A 24,222-nucleotide genomic window follows, 5' to 3' on the forward strand; every position below is an offset into this window, starting at 1 on the left:
TTTAAATAGGCATGTCAAAAAAATTCAGCAGAAATGTGATGAGGTGGCTGGTGGAAAACTGCAGTTAGCCCTGAAGTGCAAAACACAAAAAAATACAAACAGCAAGTTAAACAACAAAACACCCCCCCAAAAAAATACCTAACAGAATAGCAAATTAATAAACTCTACAACAAAAAGCGAAACAGCAGCAAAATTAAAAAAGTATATAATCTCACACACACAAAAAGAGCAAATCAGACTCCACTTTTTTGGAATATTCAATAGAAGAGTCTGATAATCTCACATTCTGACCTCTTTTGGTAGGCTCATGTGTGTGTTTTTTTGTTTTTCTGTTTTTTTTTTTGGTTGAGTTTTTGATGTTTTTCACTTGCTGTTGTGTTTAGTTTTTTGTTTTGCACTTCACGGGCCACTGTAGAAAACAAACAAAAATAAAATAGAAAGCAGTTGAAAACATTTTAATATATATTTTATAGAATGTATGCTTGACATGACATTTTCCAATTTTTCTTTAGAAATATATGGACAAAAACAAAGCGGAACAAAACACAAAGAATGACAAACAAAAATAAAAAGGACTTGATTTTCCTTAAGCAAAGCTCAAATTTTAGCCAGCATGTTCTCCAGAAAGAATAAAATATGAGCACAATTTCATAAAAAATCCAGCCAGAACTTGATTTGACTAAATTATACATCCGCCAAAAAGAGGCTCTTTTATACAGAGATCCTACTAAAATATCTGCATCCGAGCCCTTTTACAGATCTGGCATTCATCTGCATTTTCGCTTTCACACAGAACTCAGCAAAGCAGGTCAGTGCCTGCAACAGCTCGTGTCTTCACCCCCGGTACAAGCTGGTGCTGTTTCTACTCGAGCAGCTCATGTGGCCTCTCATTGTTTTGAAGCTGCGTGCTCCAGGCTGACGCAGGTTTTAGGTGTTTGAGAGACAGAATTTGCCAGAAAACACAAATCCTACATCCAATGTGAAAACTTTTGAAGAGTTAAAAATCCACCAAGTCAGCCAATTTTTTTTTTTTATCTGGGTGAGGGGTAATACATATAATTATTATGAAAACTTCTTGTTTTTAAACATGAAAACATTCAAAAAGCTCATTTTAAAATATTTAAAACAAAAACTTGCACTGAATGTATCAAGAGAATATGGGTGGCTAAACTGAATGAAGCCTGGCAGTGAAGATGACTGGACTGATGAATGGCTGAGGTCAAGTTGTCTCTCTCTTAGCACACTGGGCAAGTGGCCTTGAACTTGTCCATGTCACTGTGATTGCGACACACACAGCTAAATGGGCCCTTCGAGTGTCTCACCATTTTCGTTAAGCAATACAATTTAAAAAGCCATGCAAGAGAAGCCAAAGAGTCGATTTAGCACTTAGCCGCTCGCTACCTTTTTCATAAATAACACATTTGTTCCCTTTAGAAGGCCAACACTGTGTAGTGTCCTTGCTTGCCCGTGTTCCAGCATCCATGAAAACAAACAAAATGGATGGTTGCAAAACAAAATTGTTCATAGGTTCTCTCACACATTCATTCGGACGTGACACACACGCAGTGCATACACAGAAATGGCAACCGCATCCCCTTCCTCTTCTCTCTCTCGCACATGTACACGCACACAATTGATTTGTAACAGCAAGTTCCAGAAAGAGCACTTATTTAAAAAAAAAAAGAAAAAAAAAAAAGGAAATAGCAGAAATATGGCTTTATATTTAAAACTGTAACAATCCAAGTTAAAATTGGTCAATTAATCACCCAATCTCTCTTCCATTCTTCTCATTTTCAATTTTAAAACTTGAATCAATAAGGTGTCTACGCAAAGATGCAGTCTACGTGTCAGGGCTGGCTGTCTACGGCTGGTAACGAGCTGGTGCTTGCTGGCATAACCTGGTTTCAAAGTGTGCCCAGTGTAGTGCAGCGGGGGTCCCCCTGAGAGGATGTACGGAGACGAAGTTGCCCGTCTGTCCACGTAAAACCCCAGTGAGGTCCATCACTCGCAAACTTGCAAATTCCCAGCCTGCGTGTTCATCGTGTACATGATTCTCTGCTGGTCTGTGTGTGTATGTATGCATGTAGGATGAGCGCGTGCGGTGGGGTGGATTGTTGGGTGAAAGACTGGATGAAAATGTGTCTTGTGCCAGTTTGTGTGTCATTCGATTTGTCCTCAGCAGTGCAAGTGCAAACGTGAGATTTGGGTCATGTGTTAGCATGCCTGCTGCCCGCTTGGTCAAAGATCTGAGCCGCTATTCCCGTATGCTGGCAGAGTAGGAGAACTGAGGGAAGTGTGTGCGCTGATCCGAGTCCTCTGGGTCTAAACTGTCATCTGGAAACACACAAAAAAGACACGGCAAAGCCAAACAAACATGAAACTAGATAAGCCACATCTGTGTTGAAATGTCTTTTGGTAATTTTTTTGTGTGTTGAAAAGCTCAAAAAACACACTCTACAATGTTTTGTACATATCAAGTAATGTTTGGGATTTTTGTGACATTTTATCACAAAACAAGAGACTTTCTGAGACATTACGTCATTGTTTGAGGGAATATTTTTAATATAATAATGAAAAGCCCCCATGAAGCTCTTTGGTTTGAGGTATGTGGTTTGTTGCAAGTTAATTATGAACCGCCAGAGCAAAATGAGTCACAGTGACCAACTTTGAAAAATTAGGTTTTGGCATCATCAAAAATGTATGCAAGCCACCAAACTGCACCAAAGCGGCCAAACTTTGCAGGAACAGCTGGTATTAGTTTTTTTCCACTTGCTATAATTGGAGTATGATCTTATTTAGCTTCTTACTAATTTATTTTCTCCTTGTTCATTCTAGTTATAGTTACGTTTTCAAGGAATCTTTGTTGTCGTACCAACACACGTTTCCACAAGACATGACACAAAGTACAAGCTGCAAGATCTCAGGTTAGCTCAGTAAATCAAACCAAACTGTACAACCAAACTCAGTTGTGCTCCCGCTACCTTTTTAAAGTTATACGGTATCATTCAAGTGTATGTTTTAGCATGCATATATTTTCAGATGGCGTAGGTTTTGCCATGCCTGCACCCAATAATACGTTGAGTCTGAATGTGTTAAATACAGAAATATCACCCGTGACTGAGACGGCGCCTTTTGAAGTGGTGTGCCTTACGGTCGTGAAAACACGGTAATTACTATACATCTACTGAGTTTGCAAATTATCGGACAATAAATGTGGAAAAAATAAAGATCTCGCGAGCAGTGTTGTGAAAAAGATGCACCATTGCAGGTGTACTTACATTTGTCCGGTGGAGTTATTGTGATGGTTTGTGCTGTGAACTCATCATCAAAGTATCTCGTGTCCGTCTCCGAGGTGACTTGTGGCTTGAAAGGTGGGACGAGCTGTACGGAAGAACAAGCAAAGCTGTGTTGACATTTGACTGAAATGATCAACATCTCCGAGTGCGTCACCTTCTTCTCCAAGACATCTTGCCAGTTGATGGAGGTGAAGAACTTGTGGGTCATCACTTCTTTGGCATCATCGGGTCCGCCTCCGAGCCTGGAAACAACACAAACATAAAAACAAGTGTTATCACAAACTACTGATCTCTCAGCTTGCGTAAACACCACACTTAAAATGTGCTGTTCCCTTATTATGGCCAATTTGAGACAAATTCATTCGTAATTTCCTCGCCCGCAGGCATAGCACCCTGACACTATTTTAGCTACCTGAAACCGCTGAACCTCCTCCAAAACAACAATCAATGACATCCTTGTTTATTGCCAGTAGCCTCGAGCAAAACGAATCAAGGAACAGAGCTTAAATAATGTGGTTTACTGCGTATGCGCTGGCTAAAGGCAAGATGAGAGCGAAGGTCTTGTAAAACGAATTATGTCCTATTGACGAGCTGCACTGCAGCAAATGGGGAGAGATGCATCATCATCTTACGTCTGTGTTGCCAAAAGATAATGCTGTTTATCTACTACTTAAAATAACACCGTTTAGATGAAAAATAACATTTGAAGCTTTGCTGTAGTATTGATAACGGTATTGATTGGCAGACTCACGCAAGAACCACACACGCAGCAGAGCGGCTTTTTGAATTACATCGTTAGATATCAAATTGCCTTTTTTATGAGAGACCTACACCGGATAGAAATCAGTTTGATCTTACAGATGATTTGTTATTTCTATAATTTAACTACTGTGGGCATTGGAGAGCTTTTTGCATATTGTCAAATATAAATAAACACGACAAAAGATGCAGTTGTACATTATCAAATCGAATCGCAATCCCACTGAATGGATCCAAATCAAATTGTTCCACTTAAAAATGACTGTGGGCGAATTGTATCAAACGCCATCTACCAGGTTATGTAGTGACTTTATTATTTTTTTTTTTTTATTTGAGAAATGCACAGGCCTTGTGGTTACCTTCCCGTTACTGTATATGAAAAAATTAACATTCAGGATTACTTCATATCACAGCATTCCCTATGGGACTATTTGTTTTGAAATTCAAATAATTTACAGGGGCAGCACATTGGTCCAAAGGGTAAGCAGATCTGCCCCACAGTTATGAGTTTAGAAGTTCAAATGCCGGGTTTTCCTGTTTATATTATCTCCCTGTGCTCGTGTGCATTTTGTCCATGTACTTCCCCCACATTTCAAAAACATGAATGCAAGGTTCACTGAAGACACACAATTGTCCATAGGTGTGACTATTGTGGAATGGATAGACTCGCGATCAGTCCAGTCACACCAATACAACTGCAGATTTAAAGATATACTATCCAACGGTAGTGGAGGGGAAGGTCTGGACAAACCTCTGCTTGGGATCCTTTTTGAGCAGGCCGGCCAGCAGTGCTTTGGCTTCAGGAGCCAGGTTCTTGGGGAAGCGGATCTCCTCCATGAGGATGAGTTCAAAGAGTCGCTCATGGTCCTGGTTGTAGAAGGGCAAGCGGCCACACATCATCTCGTACATGACCACACCCAGGCCCCACCAGTCCACAGCGCGACCGTAGTCGTTGTCCTCTAGTACCTGTCAGAGTAGAGTGAAGGGGGTGTTCTCAAAGTGCAACTCCATTAAGCGCTCACTTGGTTGTGTGATCTTTAAAAGTTGAGCAAATGAGTTACCTCGGGTGCCAGGTACTCGGGAGTCCCACAGAAGGTTTTCATGGTGGCGCCATCTGTGATGCCTTCTTTGCACAGGCCGAAGTCTGTTATCTTTATGTGGCCATCCTTGTCCAACATGAGATTTTCCAGCTGAACAAAGAAAAGCGTTAAATTACAGCTAAATGACAAAAACGTGGACGGAATCCAGAACAGTCAATGACGGGACAGTGGACTGAAGAAGACGTGAACTTATAACAATAATACGCTCAACAACAACTCATTTGGCCTATTTAAATTATAAACATAACATTTTTATTCATGAAAATTTAAAAATGTAATAAAAGGAGATTCTTAGTTTGTGAAGTTATTTAGATGCTACACTTACATTGGATGTACAATGAATGAAGGTTAATATAAAGGCAAATAATACTTTTCCCCCCGTTTTGAATAGTTGAAAGAAAAAAGTGTGAGTGATTTGAAATACTCCTATATAAACATCCAGCCCCTGTTTAGGACGTTAAGAAGTTGAAAGAGTAAAGATGGGCGCTATATAATTTTAGATGCATTCAACAAAACATATCACTTCCTTATTAATGTAGAAAAAATATCTTAGCGTGACAGCTTACCTTTAAATCCCTGTAAACGACATTGCATGAGTGTAGGTACTCCAGTGCCGATACTATTTCTGCACCATAAAATCGGGCCCTGTCTTCTGTGAACACTCGGTCCCGAGATAAGTGAAAGAAGAGCTGCAAATGAACAAAGACATGACACTGGATTTTTGGGCGAAAACTCCAAATTAAGTCACTAAATTACATGATATGCTTTTGGAACGCTGATGAGCAATTTTTCATAAATGTGAATGTAAGTGAGAAAAAGAGAATAACTTACTTCTCCTCCATTTGCATACTCCATGACAAAGCATAGACGATCATTTGTTTGAAAAGCATATTTTAGTGTCTGTTGTGAAAAGAGGAAAATTGTCATGATGACATTGATGGATTTTGGAGACCAAAACGAGGGCGTTGGTGACTTACTGTGAGAAAGGGATGCCGCGTATTTTGGAGGACTCTGCTCTCAGTCACCGTGTGCGCTACCTCATCCTAAAGGAAGCATGCATTTTGGACATATAATATGCGTATGCACACATGCAAACTATCAGCAATGTCAAGTCAAATTACATAGCATAAAAGAAACTTATGAGTATTGGCATGGATAACCTGTAAAACACATCACAGGACTCATCTTCTCAATTTGTTTTTTAATGCATTTAAAGCGAAGAGTGAAAGTTTTGCGACGCACACAGCAGCACTTCCTATACAAAAAATTTCAGCCACTGTAGTGATAAATACATTTACTGCAACACACACTAAGATCATGTCATAGAGTCAAGGTAATTAGAGTCAGCAAGGAAATGATCGGTTATTTTTGCATTCATTTGAGGAGCCACATTTCTTTTTTTTTTTTTAAGTCAATGTTGACGACTAATTGGCGCATAGAGTGCATTACAGTGAATATGAAGGAAAAATAAGTGATTTAAAAAATGTTTTTTAAGCACCAGCAACTACCAATGCAATGCATACGGTTAGGATGGAATAATCTATCTCAGCAGCAAAATGATCATTTAAAACACATTTATGGGATGTTCTAAACCTGACGAAGTGATTTAAAAAATACAAGCACCCACTTTAGCAATGATGACTTCTTTGCGGAGAATTTTCATGGCGTAGTACATGCCCGTAGCCTTCTCCTTCACCAGGATCACTTTGCCGAACGTCCCCTTGCCCAGTAGCTTAAGGTAGTCGAAATCACTCATGGTCTGCTGAGGCGATGACAGAGAAGCCACAATGACTACCCACATCAAATTGCATTCTCAAGCGCCAAATAACCCCACAGTGTGACCCAAGAGGCTTAAAAACACAAGCTCGATATGACGTGAGCTGACCACTTTTGAGCGAGATTTGGACACGGCGATCTCCATCTCCTCTGCGCCACTGCTGTCACTTGGTGAGCCAAATTTGATCTCCATGGGCTCCTCGTCCTGCTGCTGACTCTTCAAGCTGTTTGCCACCGCCTGGATCGATCGCATCCATTCTTCCCTGAAACAACAGTGCACACAAACACATTTGAATGACAAAGTCCCCTCATGTTCAGATAAAAATGTCCCCTTAATCAATGTATTATAAAGTTGATTGTGACATGCTTTTAAACAGAAAGAATTAATAGAAAGCGAAATTCAGTTGGTAAAAACAAAACACGCCGCAAAAAACTAACCAGCCAAAACTGCCCATATCTAGCCATGTTCGTTATTTAAAGATCCAGCAAAGACTACAAAAAAAAGAGGCAGCTTGGTTGCAAATTCTATTTTGAGCACAAATGTAATTATCACAATCTAAAATGGATTTACCTGCCTTTAAAAAAAAAAAAAAATCATTTAGGCCTGCTCTGTTTTGTTGCAGATCACGTGTTACTCTGCAGTTGAAACTTGAGACTCACCCAAGATAACGTTGTCAATGGTAAACTCAACATGGGATTTAAACGCAAACATCCCCATTAAGATTACAGCACAACTTCAACTCGTAAGAAAATGAGCTCATAAAATGTGGATTCTCACCTAAATATCAGAAAAAAAAAATATATACATATATTTGTAGCAAGTGTTTCGATTATAGTGAGTAGCTGGTTGGCTGACACACACGGCAGACGTGTTGCTTTTGTTAAGAGCTGTTTAACACTTTTACTCATTTTATTCTAGGTAGGTTTCTACTTCCTGCTGTTGCTCCCATTAGTTTGATAGGACTCTCAGTCGAAGCCAATATGGCCAGATATTTTTTAGACTCCTATGTTAACTTCTCGCACTGCAGACTATTGATCATCATGTTTGTCGAAAATGATCAAAACATACAAGTGCTGTATTTTTATGAGTCACATATTAGAGTTTTACATTTAATTGAGGGTGAGGCGATTAATCAGTTTAATGAATAAAACAATTTTTTTCAGCCAATCCCCTTAGTGGCTTGTATAGCCTGCTAATGCACACTGTTGACACTGACGACCTAACGACAAACAGAGAGGAGCTAGTTGACTAAAGAGGCACTGTTTCGTCAGTCATTTGAAATTGGGTTAGGGTTAGCAGCGTCAGACACTGAGCAACAAACAGCCCGCAGCAAAGTATGTTTAAAGACTGTTGAAACCAAAGCGAGGCGCACAAAAGGGAAAGCTTCCGCAAGGAAACAATTTAGTAGGACATTTGACACTGTTTTACATACTTTGGTCGTAAATTGTCAAACATTTAAATAGGGCTGGGCTTGGTCGATATCGACATATGTCAAATTATTATTAATTTTATTTATTCATTTTTTTACTATTGAAAATAAAAAAAAGGGTAAAGGGTTGAATTCCGATTTGTTTTATTTTAAAATGTAACATTTAACCTTCAAAATGAACTAGAAAAAAAGTCAAACGCACGCCGGTCTCTCTCGTGATGCGTGTCCGGGGAGGGTGCCGGCTTCGCTTCTCCAGAGGTCGCGTGTGCTGGAGCTACGGGCCGTTTCGTCAAGTCGGCCGGTAAGTCAACCTTTCCTCACCCGTTTTTTTTTTTTTTGTGTGTGTTTGTTTTGAGTCACGCTAGCTCAGCAGCACATGCGTAAGCCTCAGGTTGTATTTCCTAAATGGTTGTGACGAGTTGGGCTGTGATAGGTCGAATCTGCTCCGTTGTTTTTTTTTGGTTTTTGATCGATAATTTATCAATACCATTTTCTATTGATATCAATCACCCAACTACCGCGATACACATCAACATTAAATTATCGTCACAGCCCCACATTTAAAACATTTTATTAAAATGAATCAAGGTTGTGTTCAAAGGGTGACTTTTGGATTATGTCATTCTCATTTGTTTTTTCTTTTGATTGAAGGGGAGTAAATTGATTAAAATTAATAATGATTTTGATTTGATTTTGAAACATACCTCTCCTCATTGGTGTCCACATGGAAGGTACGCTCAATGACTGAGGTCCACTGGAGGCAGCGGATAACAAACGTATTGGGCCTGGGCCGCTCTGTCTTCATCAGCTGGCATTCTAAAAAGTACAGAGCCACCACATAAGAAGACGAGAGGGGGTAGGATGACTAAAACGTGGAAAGACACACATCCAAAGCTCACCACGTGCACCAGCCGGCATGCGGAACTGACCTGCGACGGAAAAGTTGTTGAGAGGCGGCAGGCTGTGATCACTGGACACTTCGGGCTTCTCCTTGTAGCCGATGAAGGAGCCGTCGCTCTTTAGGATGAAATAACGAGGCCTCCAAGTTTTAATGTACTCACCTAGGGACACAAAAGCAGAGCACAATTCACGTCTTTCTGAATCAAGGTTTCCGGATTTAAAATTAGCACAAGCGTACACTGAAATAAGTGATTTATCATGTGCTGCTCATCGGTGAGAGGCTCGCAACATTTCAAAGCAAGCTTGGCAGACATTCATCAAAATTTGGGATTACACATTTGCTTCAACGATACAGTACCTCTCTTATGGAGCCATCCCTCTCTCACAACGCTGACTTCATTCATGCTGGGGCAGAAGACTGTCTGGGTTGGGAGGGGGCGGCAGATCAGCTGGTGCAAACTGTTCAAATTCTGACTGCTTGAGAGAGTGACAACGATTCAGATTCGACACTTGTCTAAAAGGCCTGGAAAGGAAAAGGACAGTGGGAAAATGCCACAGTGTGAGGAATATGTCACTTTGTCATCATGACTGACAGAGACGTTGATAAAGGCATGAATTTTAATTGATTCCACTGACAACTGTGAGTAGCTGTATTAGGGCTACACTGAAAAAATATATATATATAATGAGAATTAAATCACAAAATTATCAGGGTAAATGCAAAATATAAGAAAAAAATGTTGTTTTATTATAAATTTGCAGTAATACAAGAAGGCAAAAGTTTTTTCTTTTACGGTCATAAGTTTTCTTTACTCTTGGAACATTACGTCTTTTTTCGTGAACGCAACAGTCTGTCCTTGAAGTTGATCTAGTTACAATATTTAGATAATTTCATTTCGCATTGTACTTTTTCTCAAACATCGCTTTTTTTTTTTCTTGCAGTTTTACAAGTTGCAGTGGTTGAAAACACAACTGTTGTCACATGATATATTTCTCAAAATATTGTCACTTGTTTCTTGGAACATTATGATTTTTTGCACTTAATTTGAACACTTCCTCCTTCAATTTTAGTGTCTGTAAAAAAAACAACTGCCAATGTTACAATGCCAGCTCACTGAATGTTTAAGATCCAAGTCAAAAATCACATACAGTATTATGCAAACTGCTCAATCTCAACTATGACATAACGCGCAACGAACAGATACCATCAGGTACCGGGCATCAATACAAATCAACAGCAACGGTGTAAACTAAATGTTTGTGGCTAATTCTATAGGTCAGGCGGTGCTAAAATGAGTTAAAAGTTCAGCCAGGGGAGGCATATGTGAACACACAAAACAAATCTGATTCCCAGAACAAAGGACAATTCTGCGAATTTCACGTGTTAGCTGTCTACACGCAATCATGTCCTTACCTTGGCTTGTGTTTCACCACCAGCCCACAACACAGAAAAGTGCTGAAATGTGCACGTCACCTCCTTCCTATCTGACCATCTGACATTTACGACAACACGATGGGAAAGTGCTCACCACTGATACCTCATGCACTTTTTTTGTCGGTGTCAAGTTAAAAATTGTAGATATTAATATTATTAAAGCAGTGGCAAGAAGAGCTCAAACGTAATGTCGCTGGCTTCCGATTAGAGGCTGCCACAATAATCGTTAACCCAACCCCCCCCCCCCCCCCAAAAAAAAATATCAACGGAGCCATTTACAAAAAAAAAAAACACACACACACACAGAGCGCATTCATACGGACACTAGAAACATGGCTGCAGACAGAATGGATCCAAATTATTAATTTTATGCCTGATAAGAAACGGACAACTAGATGAATCGTTTTCCGCATGACAAGAAAGAAGTCCGTCAAACAAAGTGCCAACTTAAACGTTACTTGATTTATTGACATGCTGGATACTTTAGATCCAAAGTGTGTGCTTCCAAGCCGCAAATAGTTTCACAGAGGCCGCCTTGCTTTACCTGCACAACTAGGACTGCGGCTATCGAATGTTTTTAGGATGGAGTGTTCTACCTATTAGAGCAGAGCAGAGAACTTTTGAACTGCTCAGCTTGAACATATTTGCTGATGTAGTCATCTCATTGGGCAGACGGTATTTTCATATGATGTTTAAGATTGATGAGACATGTGCTAAAAACTTTTGCTCTAACAAGAACTTTGCCACAAACAGCAGCTCATGAAATATTATAAGGATATTAATTACAATGCTTATGTTTACATAAAAAAAATTACATTTGGAAGTTTTTCAAACACTTTATAACAATTGAACATGAAAAACATTTGACAATTTCTACACACAACTGTTGGTATTTATATCCAGGACTTTACAAAAGTCTTAGGGCATCAAAAGATTTGTTGTCCATTGTTCAAGCCTTTGGGGAGTATAAAATGTGTCATGCATCATCTTCAACACCGCTTATCATGTGCAGAATCGCGGGAGGGTGCAGGAGCCTATCCCCGCTGACTTTGAGCAGACTACACCCTGAACTGGTCGCCAGCCAGTTGCAGGGCACGCACAGACACCATCACAGAGCGGGAGCCGATTCCATGCTGCCCACACACAAGCCAGGCGAGTGTACCAATACACCATGAGCAACCCTGGAGTATAATGTCTCATTGAATTCTGTACTTAATGTTTGACATCCCAGCCCGGTGATTTATTTTGGTATTGTAACATTGAGCAAGGGATGAGATGGACCATTGACTGTAATTAAGTGAAAAAAGTCAAAAGTGATGACACGCCCATCACACTGGTTGATTTATGCCTGCTTTTACAGATTGATAAAAAGTCCACAGGATCTCATGTTCCAGTTATGACTCCGTTCGAACCACAAAAGTTGGGTGCATTACAAATGATAATACAAATATTCAATCTCAAGCATCCGTCTGTTACATGGCATGGGTGATCCAAGTGATCAGCCGCAACACAATAATACTTTTGTTTCTGCACTTTAAGGTAGAGATCGCTTAATAGTTGAAGACCTAACCGGCCATATACGTACTGTGTTTTACAACAGTAGTATCTAAGAGCACAATTTTTATAATTCAATATGGAACACTGGATGACAAGTGTGAAGTCTCGGATGCCAAAATGCAAGGCGCCTCTGTGAATGGGAGCAAGCTGAATGGGAAGCCATCCTTTATAAAGCAAATACGGTAGCGCTAGTTCAGTGAGGTGGCCATTAACGTGGCAAAGTACACATTCGGACTCGGCTATTAATTTATATGGGAACGATTAAACATGACACGCGTCACAGATGGGCTTCCGCCTTGTACGTACAGTCTGACAGACCAACAGATTTGGAACACCTTCTCTGTATGCACCATCCATTTTTTTTGCTCAGATGAATATTGGCTCGAAATATCAGTCATTGGTTTTCTTCACTACTAATAACAGTGAGTGGTGTCGGCGCAGACAAAAACATTTTCCATTTAAATTGAACAACCAACGTGCATGTTACATGGAGATATTTTGTCCACTTGGTACCTCCGTCCTCACTTCTATTCTTGACCAATTGCACTGTGCGATAACAAACCTGTATGCTCTAACTACCGAAGGCCATATTAAGTTTGTTAATACCGGTAGGGGACCTTGTGTTGGAGATCATGTGATGTAATACATGACGTGTTCTTCCTTGTTAAGTGTAAAATAATACCAAACACTGGACCTTATCTGTATGTAAGAACTCTTTCCTCCCGGCTCACCGCCATTTTGCCCCTTTATTTCTACATGGAAAAGTGCATGCAACTGCGGCAGCATTAGTCCATGTGGGGAAAAAATTATCGCGGCAAAGAATCAAGGCAGACATTTTGCTTTGTCTTTTTTTTTTTAAAATAAATTATTTGATAAATCATTGGAGCCAGCTTTACAACTTTATGTGAGAAAACAGAGCTGGAGGTGTTCCAAGATTACTTTAGGATACCAGACGAGGAACAACCACGCCATACAGTTTGACAGTTCATTCTATGAGGACAAAATTTCCCCAAAATTACAATCGGTCAAAATGTTTAGTCTGGTTACAATAGCTACTTCAACCTGAATACAACAAATCAAAACATCAATGGAATCTCCAAACTGACACATCAAAACTACTGTGATGTAACAAAAGGCATCAAGTGCCCTAAAAACTCCATGTAATACAAATGGAACATTATTCACAACGGGCGAAGTGTGAGCAGTTTTCCTTAATTCATTTGTGATGGAGTCTTCGTGTGGTTGTAGCGCTTATTCCATACTTTCTTTTCTTTCCTTTTATCCAAAGGAACAGTGGGCAGAAAGTTTTGATTTTTTAATTTTCGTGCACGGTCACGCCTCACCTTGCAGAGGGCTGATATATCTTGCCGCCATATTTCTGCTACAAATATCCGAAGGAGAAAAATCGCTCAATTACAAATTTTCTGCATCGATGACTACAGCATGCGACACTTGATGTAATACTAAAAGTCGTTTGTGGTGACATTTCGCTTGCACCGCTGCTGAAGAAAAACGTAGTGCACGTACTTCAAAACGTATGCGCTTCGAACTCACGGCAATGCATTCTATTAGTTCACCACTAGATGTCATGTACATTTCACACACTGTACCTTTAAGAACAAGGTTTTTGTGGGGATAAAATGTAAAAAGATTTTTTTCCCATATCAGTAAAGCAACTATATGTATTTCTGATATTTCTCTGAAAGTCGACGCAGGTTCATTTTAGTATCTGAAAAACAAATCAAATCAAAGATCTAAACAAACTTGTTAAAACGTTTTTTGAATACATTTATTTTAAGACCATTTCACTCAGCTCAAATGTAGGCAAAGGGTGAGTGATTTTACACTATTTAACATACGGAGCACAACAAAACTTTTTACCGTCGTCGTGACAAAGCAGGACTTGACGAAAACGAGCAAGAATAAAGTTATCAGTCACTCTGGACACCCGCCTAACAGTACAGAGTGTACTAGCACGGCTAGGCGAGTAAATAGCGCAGTAATTAATTTGTGAAAAGCATGCCGCATAACAGTCCCATAACACGTCCTCATCCGTTTAGCGTGGAGGCTACACGCTAAGCTAGCACGGGTCAGCGAGCAGTGTCGCTCGGAGTCCAGAAAGCGGAAAATTACTTCCCACGCTTAAACTAATTTCTCCACCATAGCAGGCCTCGCGATTCACCACATACCTGCGGGGGACGGCGAGCGTGACATTTACTCACAAACAAAGCAGCTAACCACAATAGCGCCCCCTGAGCTAACAGCTAGTTAGCACGCAAGCTAGCCACCTCACTCGTCTGCAGTTCTATTATTACTACCACCACGCCGGGATATTTTTTTTCCTCCTCTTCCCCACTTTACTACGTACCTCCGCTGTAAAATATTCCCACTTCTTGAAGAGTTCCACGACTAGGGCTGCACGAGGCTCCCTCCGCCGGTTATCACTCTCCGCTTGTGTGTATTGAACTCTGTCAATGATCACACAAGCTTAGCCGACTAGCTTGTTTTTCTTCTCACAATAACAGCAGCCGCGGCGTGCTCGGTTTGTCACCGAAGCAAGACAGTGAGAGAGAGAGAGATAGAGCGACAGAGAGAGAGAGAGAGTGACAGAGCGAGCGAGAGAGAGAGGGAGAGAGAGAGAAAGAGAGAGAGAGAACTTGTCCTCCGTGCCGCGACTAGGTGGATGAGAGAGCGTTGCAAGACGGCTATAAATAATGTTCAACTCGTGGATATATTAAATCGCGTCTCTGTTGGTTTAGTGAGGTCTGCTCGCTGCTGCTGTGCGCGGAAGTCCCCCACTCCGTGACTCCGTCCCCTCCCAGTCAGGCAAGCGGGCAAGCAGGCAGGCAGCACTGGAGCCCCGCAGGCACTCCAGTCGGAAGTGACGTACAAAGAGCCCACTACAAGCCAGCACCTGGACGGCCAAAGAGTAGAGTGGTTCGACCTCTATCCCAAAGTAAAAGTGTACAGATTCTGAAATTATCCTTACATATATTTTTAATTCAACAAAGTATTTCTCCGATCAATTGTGGGCAAACAATATCCTCTTAATAATTGAGCCTGACATGTAAAGGGGAGGGATGCCGGTCGTGGGGGTCATCCACAGCATCCCCATCACCAAATGATGAAGTTCACTGCGTAGTAAACTGTCTTTTGGCGGGCAATACCCCAGACGCATGGCAAACAGAGAATATGCTATGATTTTTATGCCGCAATCCAATTAATCGTTCTGCTCCTTCTGTTGTGCCAACCTTGGTCACCAGTAGGCAGTATCATGCTACAGTCATGCAGACACAAAGACTACAGTATTCTTTTTGTAGTTAATGAGGACCAGACCCCCCCGAACCCTCCCGACCCCACGCGAAAAGTGAAAAATTGTGAAGGAGAGGTTGACTTTATTATTATTATTTTTTGATTTTTTAATTTTTTATTCACATTTTAATTTTAGGGGGATTTACTTCTCTATTACGCCGTTCAAAATGTAATTTTGTATCCCATGAGCTTTCACAACCTCAAAAAAATCAGTACTAAGCAAGATCCAGCCGGACGCTTTACAGTATGCAGGATATATTGTTTTACAATAATACATAAGTATATTTATAATTTCAGAGGTACCTGTTTCTAAAAAGCAAAACGTGGAGGGCATCAACTGAATTACTCACACAACCTACCACTAGAGGGAGCCCGCATACTATATTAAAGATATATATTCATAATCCATCTATAATGTACTTTAATTTGGGATTTACTACTCTAGACATATTTGCAAAATATATTAATAGCTTGTCTGTCATGTGTAAATGGATGATTGTCTCAGAGAAAAGAGAAAGTGCATTTATCTAATTTCTTCCAAGTTTTACAACCGCCTGTGTTTGGATAAGGACATCTTCTGTCCTATCAACCAAGCAAAGCTGAAATGTCACCTCAAGTAGCTTATGACCCCAATTTAAATAAATTATAATGATCATAGTTAGATTATCGTTTATCATATTTTAACTTTGCAACTGTGCAGGAGCTTGTTTTTGCAGGTGCAGATATCACACCTGTGTCAAGACAAACTTCTTCCCGCTGTATAACTTCTGTTCCTTATTTTTAGGATGCATGATCCTTCTTAAGCTGTTCGACGATTCCCCCATGACAGTTGGAAGACTAAAAAATGCATGTTTTGCTGGAACTTGTGCAAATGTGATGGAAATACACTTAGTTCTCGGGACTGTTTCAAACACCCTCATGAACACTATACCATCGTATTTGTAATTGATTACTTACAACCGCTGCAGTACAGTACAGAAAATCCCATGCGCTAATGTTTAGCGAATTACTCAGCGGTGGACAAACATTCGTGTTCCAATGGGGCTACGGCATACGTCGACCAGCTCACCTGTGACCTTAAAAAAAGTGTATTCTTTACCATTGTCATTTGTATAATGTTATATTGTTTGACATTTATATTGATTGTGTTTAACTAGACAAATACACTTAATGTCCATTAATAAAACAGCTTTCAATTCCATCCCTTATAAATGTATAATAAGAATCACGTGTGCTAGGCACAAACACATGTAAATACTAACATACCTATAGTTACTCTTTATAGAATATTTGACATCTGATAGTGAACATATCACTTCCTTCGATTACACATGAAAAAGATATTTAGGGCAGGTCTTTCTTGTAATTATGTTTATATTGCTTGCTGCCCAATGATAAGCAAGATTCTCAAAATGTACTTGATTCAAAATAAACCAGTTTTTGTGAGTGAAGAGACAGATAAAGATAGAAGCTTTATTAAAAATATATCAAAAATATAAATTGTCAGGATGAAATTATAAAAAATAATATTACTGGACACTATGAATGAGGTCCATAACAGCCATGCATATGGCAACCAGTTTTTTTTTTTCAAATATTTGACATCCAAATACTGGTAATACACGCTTACTCCTCACTGGTCAGAAAAGCGCACTCTCAAAGAACTTTATTCTGTTGTCTTTTCAGCTTCCGCTGAAGATAGCGAGCACGTGCGTCACTGACACTACTTTCATCGTTTCGCTTCTCCACTTTCTTCAAGGCATCCTCAGCAGAAGTCTCTGAAATTAAAACAGATCATGCCAACACTCAACACATGCAAGAAAGTGGCAATTCCCTGAAATAAAGTGGACTTCAAAACAATCTTTAAGACCTGATGGCCTTTTGGCAGCCTCCCTCGTTTCCCACTTGTTCACCTCCTCATCAGTGACTTCTTCTCTCGCCACGCTGCTTAGTTCATAAACGTCTACCTCGTGCAGTTTAGGCAGAAGATCCTTCACCCACTCGTATCGGATGGGACATACCGTCCTGACGTACACGCGTGATGTCACCAACACGTCGTGGAAGAGAATCCAATCCAGTTCCATCTCCTTTTCAAACAGCTGAGAACGAAAAGGACAAAGAGGACATAATTTAAAGTAGAAAGTAGAAACAGTTTAATCGAGATGCTACTAAAGAGAATTTTAACAATCTTACCGAGGATGATGGATGAATGTGAACCATGGACCCATGCCCATCCATTGTACAAAATACTTTTCCAATAGATCTACGCAAGGTAAAGAAATTTTTTTTTACAGTGTATTGTGTACTGCGCAACATAAATTAATACAGAACACTCAACTTAATCCGAGCAACACATCATTAATTAGCCACTTTCTCAACGATCATCAACTAAGTATTAATTTCCACTATGTAAATGTTTTTAATCAACATGCCTTGATATGCAAGTGTTCCATCTCACATTCAAGCAATTTACCTTTCAATCAGAACTTTTTGATTGACACTTCACATATTCAAGCATTGGCAGTCGAGAAGAAGGGTAATATCATCGTTAAAGAGATTTACATTCTGGCTTGTCAAGGTTTGTTTACTAGTGTAGTATGACGTCACGGTGAAAAATCGATTTGTACTCATGGGAGAATTAATTAATTTAAATCAAGTTTTTATAGTGACAAAAGTTTATGACATTTTAACAAATTATTCCAAATGTAATTGATCTCATTGTTAAAATTTCATTTGAAAGGTGAACAAACGGCAACCTTTGAGGTTCTACGGAAAATGAAAAAAACGTAACCACCTATTTAATATAAATGACTTGCATTCAGTCTTCATTTTTACCTTCTGGCAACATTGGTGAAGTATCCTGTGCACAGACACCGTCTGAAGAGTTCATTCTTATTGCCATCAAATTTCTCCACAGGGAAATCTCTCTTCTGAAATGATAAACACGAGATTGATGCGAGCTAACAAGCAGCATGAGTTACCAGAGCTACAGGACAGGAATTCAAATAAGTGCTGTGCAGTACTTGTTGCAAGCGGAGGAGGATGTCGCGCAGCTGAGTCTCTACACTAAAGGCAGACTTGAGCGCCCTCCAGTGGATCCAATTATCCTTGCACCACACCGATGGTCTTTCACTGCGGAATACAACAGTAAGAAATTTGGATAGTGTGCAGAAGACTAAAAGAAAGTAGAGTCCAAAGAACATATGCCTATTTTGTGACCAATACCTTGATTTACACTGTTGAAACACACTAAGAAGCGTACCAAAGTCGTTTATGCCGGCGCTTTTGGCCGCCAGTGCTCTGTGACTCTGAGCGGCCTCTTTCTGCTTCTCAGGGTGGCCTGGATGAGAGATAAAGCACATTAGCGTTTTCCACAAAACAAAAAAAATAATAATAATTAAAGAAAATAAAGTACATTACAAGCCTTTTTGGTGGCGCTTTAATTACATGGAGATTGCTATTTTCAGTGAATAGAGGATTTAGTGTTTTTGAAGCAATATTTTTCTATGGTTGAGTTTTGTCATAATGTAACATTACCAGGCCGGATGAAGATATTCTCGACAGACAACATGGCGGCCACGGGTAGAAGCAGATCCTGGCAGCCGTGCGAGGCGGCTTTGAGGAGGGCCCTGGTGAGGCCCGGCTCCAGGGGGAACTCCACCATCAGCTCCCCCAGGCGAGTCACTCGACCTCTCCTGGCAGACAACAAGCCTCTTGTGACAACTAGCACTTGTGTTAACAATACCAAAGAAGGCAAAGAGCGTGCAAACAAACCTGTCAATGGCGTCAAACTGATAGAGTTGTTTCAGCGCCTCCAGGATGAACCTCTCTTCTGGAGGGTCTAGATAGGGAAACCTTTGGAGAGAAAAGACCACTGCTAAACAATGTTATCTGCGAGATGTTAGCAAACGATGAAAGTGCAGCTGAGTGAGCAACTAAAAAAAGGATTTGATTGATTTATTTTTTTAAAGTGTCATTCATAGACATTCTCAGGAAAATAAATACATAAATTTAAAAAAAAGTTGATTGCCATTTCAAGATGTTATTTGATCAACAAAATCATGGTTCAATAAAATAAATATTGTCAAATGTTTTGCGGTATTAGTTCCTTAAATTGGCAAACCAGTTATTTTTGGGATACAAATGATTCAGAAATATGGTATAATAAATACATTTCAGTTAACCAATTTTAGTGAAAAATATGTAAATGAATGCCAAAAATATTCCAGGAGTCTTCATAATATAATGCTTGGCGAGCCAGATTCAAGAACAGAGAGACAGTATTTGGGCCACAAGCCATATATTTCCCACCTGTGATCTAAAAGACAAAGTGTTCTATTTATCTTTTTCTGAAATCGTTTTTTTTTTTTTTTTCCTGTGATCCAACAACAGAACAGTTGGCAAAGAGGAAAAGTATAATCATGTTTGATACAACCAAAAATGTAACTTTTCCTGTTTTGTTTGTTTTACCATACACAAAACTGATTAATTACAGCAATGCCAATGAATACATTGGAAAACACCTTGTATCCCCATCATTTTTATTTGCGTTTCTTCCTGTGGAATCCTCAGCTTTTCGCTAATAAACTCACCTATTCACGTACTGTATAATTTTTGTACTCGTTCCATTGAAACGAGAATCTGAGTCAACCACTCACAGAACTGATTGTATTTCAAGCTTGGAGAAGGCACATTAGGCATACCTAATGACATCATGTACACCCAGGCACTTGAGGGTGAGAACCACTGAAGTCAAACTCGTCCTCTGGATCTCAGGAATCGTGTATTCTGGCATGCATTCCTCCCAGAATTCCTTGGTGTAGATGCGAAAACACTTCCCAGGTGAGGTTCTTCCAGCTCGACCTGCTCTCTGCAGAGCTTCACTCCTAACGGCAGGAAATCACTGAATAAATTAATTTGCTGTTGCTGCAAAAGAAGATTAACCCGTCAGCAGAGAGGACTCACTTTGAGATGGGTACCACTTCCAAAATGTCCATGCCCACCCTGGAGTTGTGGTTAAGTTGTTTTACAAAGCCGCTGTCTATGATGTACCTGACAACAGAACCCAAAAACTTAAATGGCATCTTAAATTGCTCGTTACAGTGACGGATGGATAAAAGCAAAGGAGAATACTCACTTTATGCCATTGATGGTGAGAGATGTGGCAGCAATGTTGGTGGCCACCACACACTTCCTTATTCCCGGAGGAGGAGGCTGAAAGATCTGCCGCTGTTGCTCTGATAGGAGGGCACAGATGGATTATGCAGTATACAGTCGAAGACTAGTTGACACAGGTTTGATGGGCTGGATCGGATCAGCAGATCTTATGGAATGAGTGTTTGTAATGCCATAATTTGTCGATCGATCAATGCAATCAGATGATTGGATCTGCAAAATAAGACATTACAACAAAAACAATCTCACTCATTCCAGAGATGTTCTTTGCTGGCAAAGTAATAACACATAATTGCTTCTATAATATAAAATTTTGTACCGCGCTGAGCACATTTTTTACATGTCAAGTTATTTTTTTTTATATGAGGAATGGCTTGAACAAGATACAAAGACTAGAAAATGTCAACTGATAAATATTAAGTTTGAATTCATGCTGAAAAAAAAGCAAAAAAAAGTAACTAGACGGAAGAAATATTTTCTTAAAGGCTTAAATAATAATGTATAAAGATGTTAAATGGGAAAAAAAATTAACCAACACAAAAAAAAAAATTATTCAAGGTGCCAAAATGCTATATTTCATGGTTAATATCACAAAGTGCATGATGACGGCTGTTTTATTCATTTACCAGTTGGCATGGAGCCATAGAGGGGTAAAATAAGGAGTCCGTCCACTCTTTTGTCCTGTACATCATAGCGGTAGTCTATAGACTCCGCTTTCTCAAACAGCAAATCACAGGCCCGCTCGATCTCAAACTGACCTGTCAAATACAGATAGATTACTACAGTTTGATGTCAACAGGCTTCAGATTTATACGTCAACTAATGAGTGTATCTGACCTGTTAAAAACACCAGAATATCGCCAGCCTTCTCACTGGTGTGAACATCCAAGGCCAGAGACACCACCTGGAGAGCAAAATAAAGAGCTTCTTCGGTAATCCTGAGTTTTATTTAGAAGAATCTCTTAAATCCGCTGAAAATCTTTTGCAACGATAAGGTTCAAAAGTTAAACAAAGCTCGTTTGGCTTATTTTTTCGCTCCAGCTCCAGAAGAGGGTCAAAATAGTAACATTTTGTTGCATTGGAAGTTCAGCTCTTTACCTCTTTCACATAACCCGTGCTCTGTAGGTCTTTAGGTCCCACAGCAGTTCCCAATGTACAGGTGACAGGAAAAGTCCTTCCAGGAATAGCAAATGCAGGACAGCCACCAAGAAAGGCAGAAAGTTTCTCTGTTTCCATGGTGGCAGACATCACCACCACCTTTACAGGGAAAGCTCGGCCTTTCATAGCTTCAGTTGGATTAGAAAAGACTTTCTTCAGTAAACCCAGGAGGATATCCTGTAATGAAAAGACATTCTTAAGTGTGTGCATCATTTCAAGACACCAAATGGCCATTATAGACACATTCAAGCTGAGCAGAATATGAAGCGGTATTAGGACAGTAACAACAAAATAAATAAAATACAATGAAAATAATTAGTAATAAATATTACTAAAATTAGGTTAGAGATTTTTTTTATTTTCTGAGAAAGTCCAAGTATAAAAAACATTTTTTTTATTCATCATAAAATTGTATTTGTAGAGAATTGTATAGATTTATGAGTGTAAATATTATAATATCAGAATAACATCATTGGCAGATAATTACTTTTTAGAATGAAGTTAGGATAATACAAAATTAATAATTTTACAGGAATAAAGTTGTAATTTTATTCCTAATGAGAAGTCAATTTCACGCGAACATCGCAATTTTAGTCAGAATTTAAGATGTTGCCGTGATTTCAGGACTTTTACAAGTAATGAGCAATAAAAGCCATAATACAATATAAAACAATTATACATATATATATATATATATATATATATAAATAATAATTTGTGCTAGTGTTACAATGATGACTGCTTTAGCTTTAGTAAGACTATAAGTTTTTCCCAAAAAAATGGAATGTGCATTGTTTTGGTGCACTCTTTTAAATGTTCACTTTTTGCCAAGTACTTGTGACTTTCACTTCTTAAGATGATTTGGTGACTCACGGTATTGAGGCTTCGTTCGTGAACCTCATCCAAGACCACAACGCTGTAGTGAGAAAGTCCAGGGTCTGCCAGGACCTCTCTGAGCAAACAGCCATCCGTCATGTATTTCAACTCAGTGTCCTGTGTCAATCAAATGGTAACATCATATCACTTTGTCTCGCAACGTCTGCAAGGGGTGGCTCTGAGGTGCTCGCTCACCTTTGTCGTGCAGTCGTCAAAGCGCACTTGGTAGCCCACCTCTCGTCCCAGAGTGCACTGCATCTCATGGGCAACCCTCTGAGCCACTGTGATGGCAGCCACGCGTCGGGGCTGGGTGATGCAAATTTTGCCATTTTTACAAAAACCTGCCAACGAAACATGACAATCAGACACCAATCAAAACTTCAAGGGTGCACACAGAACACAGAGTCCCAGAATTGCGAAAAGAGTTCAATACGCAATAATTACATTCACAGTACTTGTGGTTTTGGTTTACCTGCTTGGTACAAATACTGAGGAAGCTGCGTCGTTTTCCCGCTGCCAGTCTCACCGGTGACCACTAAGAAAGTGCTTTCTTTCACAGCCTGTACCAGTTTATCTTTGTGCTTGTAGATGGGCAATTGTTTTGACTCGTTGTCTTTCCGGTACTTCGCCGTGGATTTGGACATTACTGGTCCGGAAGTTATGACAAGAAATAATACAAATTGTAAATAAGTAAATAAATATATAGGCCACAACTCCCTAAACTATGCGGATAAAAAGATCATGTTCAGCCACTAAATCCTGCAGTTCGGAAAACACACACTCACATTCACTTCCGCAAACGATTCAGTTTTGGTTGCCCATTGGTCGATCTGCAAACACGTGACCAGAAAAGAGTAAACCGGTTCAGCTCGTAAACTGTAACTGAAACTTCTTGGGACGTACAAAATTGTTACTGTAATCTAATGTAATTCATCCATCAAAAAAAAAAAAAATATATATATATATAACACATCACATAAGATAAGAAAAAACACATGGATAGTGGAATCTGGAGTAGTAAACCACAAGAAATCCATAATTTATTTAAAATTAAATTACTCTTGAATCCAAACACGTTATAGATATTCCAGATTTATGTCATTAGAATGCATAAAGTTAAGGACAATGTCAGATAAACAAAAAAAAAACAGAAAAACAAACAAATACATCCTTGAAGCGCTTCTTTTTATCTTTTTCTTTTTTTAGAAGAGTGGCGAAACCATACTCCATCTCCCGTAATACAAGAGGTTGCTCCTCACGTGTATTTTTAAACAATTCGCCTCACGTATTGTATAGTATAGAAAAACAGAACGAATTACGCATTACAATTATAAATAAAATATTAAGGGAAGAGCAGAAACAAACTTTTGATTCAACACTCAGCGACACGTTTTAAAAAAAGTTTTACCGCAATAAAAAAATAAATAATAAAGTAAGTAAATTTGAAG

General features: G+C 39.5%; 2 protein-coding genes across 3 annotated transcripts; both read right to left on the reverse strand.

The window, feature by feature from the left end:
• Window positions 1-440: 440 nt before the first annotated feature.
• akt2 (AKT serine/threonine kinase 2) lies at window positions 441-15,103 on the reverse strand. 2 transcript variants are annotated; one of them, XM_088300331.1, is made up of 14 exons: window positions 14,622-15,103; window positions 9,620-9,784; window positions 9,291-9,422; window positions 9,066-9,177; window positions 7,041-7,194; window positions 6,783-6,914; window positions 6,133-6,198; window positions 5,987-6,055; window positions 5,722-5,844; window positions 5,117-5,245; window positions 4,807-5,021; window positions 3,451-3,538; window positions 3,279-3,381; window positions 441-2,334 (listed from the first exon to the last, which is right to left on the reverse strand). In XM_088300331.1, the coding sequence occupies exons 2-14, from the start codon at window positions 9,663-9,665 to the stop codon at window positions 2,255-2,257; spliced, it is 1,449 nt and encodes a 482-aa protein (XP_088156457.1). In that variant the 5' UTR covers window positions 9,666-9,784; window positions 14,622-15,103; the 3' UTR covers window positions 441-2,254. The 2 variants fall into 2 exon arrangements, with proteins under 2 accessions (XP_088156457.1, XP_088156456.1); XM_088300330.1 differs by having other exon boundaries at window positions 6,783-6,917; window positions 14,622-15,102.
• A 1,921-nt stretch (window positions 15,104-17,024) lies between these two features.
• dhx40 (DEAH (Asp-Glu-Ala-His) box polypeptide 40) lies at window positions 17,025-23,654 on the reverse strand. Its single transcript, XM_088299881.1, has 17 exons — window positions 23,247-23,654; window positions 22,970-23,115; window positions 22,772-22,891; window positions 21,839-22,075; window positions 21,578-21,644; window positions 21,367-21,498; window positions 20,703-20,802; window positions 20,531-20,617; window positions 20,269-20,451; window positions 19,340-19,420; window positions 19,103-19,260; window positions 18,791-18,905; window positions 18,589-18,697; window positions 18,401-18,495; window positions 17,759-17,828; window positions 17,436-17,664; window positions 17,025-17,343 (listed from the first exon to the last, which is right to left on the reverse strand). Exons 1-17 carry the CDS (start codon window positions 23,416-23,418, stop codon window positions 17,222-17,224), a joined length of 2,223 nt encoding a protein of 740 aa, XP_088156007.1. The 5' UTR covers window positions 23,419-23,654; the 3' UTR covers window positions 17,025-17,221.
• Between the last annotated feature and the right edge of the window lie 568 nt (window positions 23,655-24,222).

This window comes from Idiotropiscis lumnitzeri, chromosome 7 (genome assembly GCF_059441095.1).
Source record: "Idiotropiscis lumnitzeri isolate Australia: NSW breed Sydney's pygmy pipehorse chromosome 7, RoL_Ilum_1.0, whole genome shotgun sequence".
In the NCBI taxonomy this organism is placed as follows: Eukaryota; Metazoa; Chordata; class Actinopteri; order Syngnathiformes; family Syngnathidae; genus Idiotropiscis; species Idiotropiscis lumnitzeri.

Bases quoted from the DNA above. Each gene is read 5' to 3' on its own strand.
- dhx40 (XM_088299881.1), bottom strand. From the start codon at position 23,418: ATGTCCAAATCCACGGCGAAGTACCGGAAAGACAACGAGTCAAAACAA. The intron at 20,452-20,530 runs GTGAGTCCTCTC...TCCTGCCGTTAG, and splicing joins GAAGTGGTACCCATCTCAAA to GAGTGAAGCTCTGCAGAGAG. The intron at 18,496-18,588 runs GTACTGCACAGC...TTATCATTTCAG, and splicing joins TCCTCCTCCGCTTGCAACAA to AAGAGAGATTTCCCTGTGGA.
- akt2 (XM_088300330.1), bottom strand. From the start codon at position 9,665: ATGAATGAAGTCAGCGTTGTGAGAGAGGGATGGCTCCATAAGAGAG. The intron at 6,056-6,132 runs GTAAGTCACCAA...TTTTCACAACAG, and splicing joins CGCGGCATCCCTTTCTCACA to ACACTAAAATATGCTTTTCA. The intron at 3,382-3,450 runs GTGACGCACTCG...TCTTCCGTACAG, and splicing joins AAGATGTCTTGGAGAAGAAG to CTCGTCCCACCTTTCAAGCC.